Here is a 6,391-nt window from a genome sequence, read left to right as displayed (position 1 = left end):
GGGGTTTCACCATGTTGACCAGGATGGTCTCGATCTCTTGACCTTGTGATCCACCCGCCTCGGCCTCCCAAAGTGCTGGGATTACAGGCTTGAGCCACCGCGCCCGGCGAAAAAGCTTTAAATAGTACAAATAATTCCTCTGTGTACTTTCAAATTTCTCATTTGTTAATATCTTATAATGTATGTTTATATATGTGTATATACATACATGCACATGTCTTTTCATTGGATATTTGTGCTCTCTTAAGACAGTGAAATACCTGGCTCTTATCCAAAATGTATTTTCTAATTTCCTCAATCTTAGAAAACAAATTAAGTAATTTCACAATTTCTAACCTATATTACTGATGAAAAATATACTAACTAGAGTAGGGTTTGGCAAGCTATGGCTAGCAGACTGGATGCCTGTTACTATAAATAATTTCACTGGGCACTGTTATACCTATCTGTTTACATGTTGCCTTTGGTTATCTTTGGCTGCCTTTGCACTGAGATGGCAAAGTTGAGTCATTGTTTCCAAGTCATTGAACAATAGCGTAAAATATTTGCTATCTGGCTTTTCAAGAAAAAGTTTGCTGATTCCTGAATTAGGGTTTTGTTTTGTTTTTTGAGGCAGAGTCTTGCTTTGTTGCCCATGTTGGAGTGCAGTGGCATGAGTGCAGTGGCGTGATCTCGGCTCACTGCAACCTTCGCCTCCTGGGTTCAAGCGATTCTTCTGCCTCAGTCTCCTGAGTAGCTGGGAATACAGGTGCATACCACAATGCCTGGCTAATTTTTTGTATTTTTAGTAGAGACGGGGTTTTGCCATGTTGGCCAGGCTGGTCTCAAACTCCTGGCCTCAACTGATACACCTGCCTCAGCCTCCCAGAGTGCTGGTTTGCAGGTGTGAGCCACTGCACTGGCCTGTATTAGAGTTTAATGTTGCTTTGTAGTCTCATTGCTTGCCAGTTCCACACACTTATCATATACTACAGTCAGACCTATGTGTTCTTTTAGGAATTTTATAACTTTATGGTTTAACATTTAAATTCATGATCCCTTTAAAAATTTTTATATAACAGGAGATTTGTCAAGGTTCAGTTTTTTGCCTATTGAGTATTCTGTACTCATGAGGGGAAAGATACTATATTTACCCTATTTTTGCCCACTTAATTCCTAAATTAAACTCCTAAAGCTTCAAACTTTCTTTGGTATGAAGAACTTCTTGTAGTCTTTAAGGGTGGGTCTGCTGGCCACAAATTCTGTTTTGTTTTGTCTAAGAATGTCTTGATTTCCCCTTCATTCTTGAAAGATATTTTCACTGGCTATGGAATTCAGGGTTGACAATTATTTTTTTTTGCAGCATTTAAAATATGCTGTTCCATTTTCTTCTGGCCTCTATGAAATGAGAAATCCACTACCATTCAAGTAATTCTTCCCATATAGGCAATCTCTCTACAGCTGTTTTCAAATTTTTTCTCTTTAGAAACTTGATTATATTTTGTCTACTCTTGTATTTCTTTGAGTTTATTCTATTTGGGTTTTGTTTAGCTTCTTAAATCTGTAGGTTTATGCCTTTCACCAAAACTTGGGAAATTTTCATCTATTAATTCTTTAAATATTTTTCAGCCTCATACTCTTTTTCCTCTGCCCCTATGACTTTAATGACACAAATGTTAGATTTTTTATTATGGTCCCTCAGGAGATATGTATAATATATTTCTTACAGGTACATTTATTCTCTTCGTTGTTAATTGGGGAAATTCTATTGATCTGTCTTCATATTCACTGAATCTCCTTCTGTCATCTCTAACCTATGGTTTTTTTGGGGTTTTTTTTTGAGATGGAGTTTCACTCTTGTTGCCCAGGCTGGAGTGCAATGGCACTATCTCAGCTTACCACAGTCTTCACCTCCTGGGCTCAAGCGATTCTCCTGCGTCAGCCTCCCAAGTAGCTGAAATTACAGGCATGTGCCACCACGCCCAGCGAATTTTGTATTTTTAGTAGAGACGGGGTTTCTCCATGTTGGTCAGGATGGTCTCGAACTCCCAACCTCAGGTGATCTGCCTGCCTTGGCCTCCCAAAGTGCTGGAATTATAGGCATGAGCTACTGTGCCCGGCCATAACCTACTGTTAAACCCTTTCAGTGAGGTATTTTATTTCAGTTATTGGTTTTTTTATTTTTAGTTTTGTAGTTTTGATTTGCTTTTTTTTTTTTTTTTTCACACCCTCTCAACCCAGCTTTTCCTGACCCTGGGAAGAAACCAGAAGAGAAGACCTGAGTTGCTTTTTTTATACCTTGTTTCTTTGCTAGGATTTTTTTTTCCAGGCGTATTAATTTCTTGTTGGAGCATTTTTATGATGGTTGCTTTAAAATCCTTGCCAGACAATTCTAACATCTTTGAGTTTTCTCATTGTTGGTATCCGTTGATTGTCTTTTCTCATTCAACTTGTGATTTTTGTGGTTCTTGATATATGAGAAGTGATATTCTATTGTATCTTGAACATTTTGGGTATTATGTTAGGAGATTCAGGTTCTTATTTAAGTATTTTTTAGCGGGGATTTACCCTGTTTAGGCTTAGCATACAGGTCCAGGCTCACTTTTGTGGGCTGTGGTTTGACTGACAGTTTAGTTTTTACAGCCCTTGCATTGTTACTCTGATATGCTTTGTTTGTGTGCTACCCACATGAGAAAATTTGTATGCTGCTTTTGTTGGATGAAGTGTTTTATATGTGTCAACCTGATCAAGCTGATCAATAGTGCTATTAAGGTCACCTACGGCTTTACTGAGTTTCTGTATAATTGTTCTATCAATGACTAAGACAGGAATATTGAAATCTCTAACTATAATTGTAGATTTATTTCTTTTATTAGTTCTGTCAGTTTTTGCCTCGTGTTTCTGAAACTTTGTTGTTGGGTGCATATACAATCAGGATTATCATATCTCCTTGGAGAATTGACCTCTTTATCATTATGTAACATCCACTTTTGTTTCTGATTATCTCTTTTGTTCTGAAGTCTTTTTTGTCTGAAATTAATACAGGTACTCCCGCTTTCCTTTGATTGCCATTTGTATGATGTATCCTTCTCCATCTCTTTATTTTTGGCCTAAGTCTTTATATTTAAAGTGGATTTCTTATAGACAGCATATAGTTGGGTCTTGCTTTTTCATCAAATTTATAATCTATGAGGTTTAGTTTTATTTATTTATTTATTTGAGACAGCACCTTGCTTTGTGACCCAGGCTGGAGTACAGTGGCACAGTCTTGGCTCACTGCAACCTCTACCTCCTGGGTTCAAGCAATTCTCCTGCCTCAACCTCCTGAGTATCCGGGATTACAGGCACACACCACCACACTCAGCTCATTTTTATATTTTTACTAGAGGCAGGGTTTCACCGTGTTGGCAAGGCTGATTTTGAACTTCTGACCTCAAGTGATTTACCTGCCTTGGCCTCCCAGAGTGCTGGGATTATAGGTGTGAGCCACTGTGCCCAGCCCTTTTTTCAATTATTGTGACTTTCATTTGTAGGTTTGGTTTTCAACATCTTTGCTTACTCACTTGGTTTATCCACATGGTGTACCATCTAGTGGTATTAGAGAGTCACTTCATTACACAAGGTTTAAATCTTGTCCTATAAGATAATTTTGAATGCTATTATAGGGAAACTTTCAGAGAGGGAAATCAATGAATTTTAAATGTATATCTAACCAACATTAGCTTTATATCAAGTTTATGTTATATTGTTCTATATTTATAATTTGTCACACCCCAATATAATTTTCTTTTAATTATTAGAAAGCTTTATAGCTGATTTAAACATAACATTTGTAATGTTTGTGATTTATTTTATGTACTAGGCAAGTGAAACTGCTTAATAACAGAATAAATGACTGATTGTCTAATTTAGGGACTGTACGGGAGGCTGTAGTAGATGCCCTGAAATAACATTTCCTGGTAAGAGGGATAAAACAAGCAGACAAATTTTGAAAGCATCATAACTGGAGGAGGGCTGTGAAAGGTTTCATGAGAAAAGATGATCCTTTCAAACGTCATTTAATGGCAGTCTGCTGTGAAAAGACATTGGCCACGGCATCCATTCTCAACGTAGAAGATGTGTTAAGATCACGGGCCCTGGAGCCAGACTGCCCACGTTCAAATCTGCCAGTGAAGAACTGAGTGATCTTGGGAAGTTATATATCCTTTGAGTCTTAATTCCCCCTTTCAACAGTGTCATACTCTTTTTCCTATAGGAAATCTGAGGATATAGTCAACAAAATGACTTTTCACAGTCAAAAATTTTGTGCTGATTCTGATGGCTTGTCACAGGAACTCAGAAATTTTAACCAAGAAAGTACAAAATTGGTTGAAGAGTCTGTGAAATACTCTGATAAACTCAAAGGCAACCTGGAAAAAATATCTCAGGAGACTGAACAGAGATGTGAGTCTCTGAACTCAAGAACATTTTGTTTTTCTGAACAGTGGGTATCTTCCTTAAATGAAAGGGAACAGGAACTTCAGAACTTATTGGAGGTAATAACTTTGTAACTGGAACTTACTTTGGGGAGAATAATGATAATCAGAAAATTAAATATTCTTGGCTATATCAATTTCAGAACAAATGATATTTTAAGTTATAATGACTTAAACTTTTAAGTATAATACTTGGTATGCTTATACATGATCTCGTTTTGTGCTTTGGTATATGCCTTCTAGATCTTGGAATTAATTTAACATTTGTCCAGTTTCTTTTCCTGAATTTATCCTTAGTAGACTCTTCAAAGAAGGGCACCCTGTGTTTTGATATATAATACCTTCCACTTATAAAATGCTCTTTACTTTTCTCCAAGTACATTCAAACCTATTATTGTTTTAAGTATTTAGGTTATTGCTCTGGTAGCCAAAAGATATTTGATAGGTTTATGGATATGCTTGAACTTAACACTTGCATGAGCCCTTTATGACTTGGTTTTTTCTTTCTTTGCAATAGAAGGATTTTACTAACATTCTCAGGAAGTAGGTACAAAGAATTTACATTTTTAATCTATATAATCTATTTTCACTAAAAGGAACTAGAGTTTGTATACAAATAGCTAATTTCACATTTGATGTGGGAAATGTACAATATATGAGCCTAGAGATCTTGGTCATACCTGAAAATAAGGAAGCTGTTAAAGATTTCTGTGGTTGTCAAAAGGACTTTGTAGCCAACTTCCCTATGTTCAAAGGTGGTATAATTTGAGCATCAAAAAGAATAATGGCCATAATGGATTAAAACACATCAAATATATTAAAACTTATGAACTCATAAAAATTTCATAGGTCTCCTTTGGATCATGTTAGGGAAGCAACACATTGTCCTGAAAATGGGTAAATAAGAAGAAACAATATAGCATCCATCTGTCTTTCCTAAAAGAAACCATATCTTGGTTTAGCAATGTAATGAAAAAATGTGTTTCATTAGACTCTCAGCTAATAAAATGGAGAAGAAATGATAAAATTAATATATCACCAGTATGCAACTCTTAATAAAATAACCTCTGTGGATGTTAATGACGGCTTAAACCATTTGATCAAAAGCTGAGGCTAACCATACCTAAACCCACAGATAAATCTTAACATGAGAGACATAGCAAAACATTTTGTGTTTGCAGTACTACCTATGAAATATTCTTGCTAAAAAATTGAACCTGAATTAGGTCTAACCAGTTTGTAGAAAATAAAGCATAGAAATGCAATTGACCAAATCCACAATTTGAGATGTTCAGTAGAGCAAAGACCTCATTTCTTTGGCAACACTTTTTCAGGGGAAAAAATAATGAGAAAAGATAACCTGTAGATCAAAAGAGACTAGAGGTCCTTAAATCTTAGTTTGCCTGATGCACTCCTTGTTGACATTGTTATGTTGGAATGATTATTAACAATGGGCCCTTTCATACTAAAAGGTGTCCCAATTCGGATGATAAATTATATAGTCACCAACTTAAGACCTATAAACCAAATCTAGTGGTGAATTTTGGTTCAAACCAAAGCAATTGTGACACACTTTGTAGACAACTGGTGAAGTCTGAACATGGACTAGACATTTGATAAGAAGGAATCAGTGTTAACCTCTTTAGGTGTGATAGTGGTCTTAAAGTGCTCTTACCTGTTAGAGATACATGCTGAAGTAAATGGATAAAATGATACAGGATTTGTTTCAAAATAATCCTGGGTTTGTGGAGGAGTTAAGTGGCCAGTCTTGTTGGTAAATATTTGTACTCCACTTTTTGGTAAATGTTGAAGCTGGGTAATGAATGCAAGGGAGTTAATTATACTATTCTCTCTACTTTTATATGTGTTTTTAAATCTTTTATTACTGGCGGCCAGGTGTGGTGGCTCACGCCTGTAATTTTTTTTTTTTTTTTTTG

At 36.0% G+C, this 6,391-nt stretch overlaps 1 protein-coding gene across 1 annotated transcript in view; it reads left to right on the top strand.

Moving 5' to 3' along the window:
* KIF11 (kinesin family member 11) overlaps nt 1-6,391 on the top strand; it is a 60,720-nt gene that overhangs the window by 45,987 nt on the left and 8,342 nt on the right. The window contains exon 17 of the mRNA XM_037727747.1: nt 4,235-4,525. Within this exon, the coding sequence (XP_037583675.1) occupies nt 4,235-4,525 (291 nt within the window). The remainder of the gene's footprint in view (nt 1-4,234; nt 4,526-6,391) is intronic.

The sequence above is a fragment of the Cebus imitator genome, unplaced genomic scaffold (genome assembly GCF_001604975.1).
Source record: "Cebus imitator isolate Cc_AM_T3 unplaced genomic scaffold, Cebus_imitator-1.0 Scaffold238, whole genome shotgun sequence".
Taxonomy (NCBI): domain Eukaryota; kingdom Metazoa; phylum Chordata; class Mammalia; order Primates; family Cebidae; genus Cebus; species Cebus imitator.
This window is presented reverse-complemented; position numbering and strand designations above follow the sequence as displayed.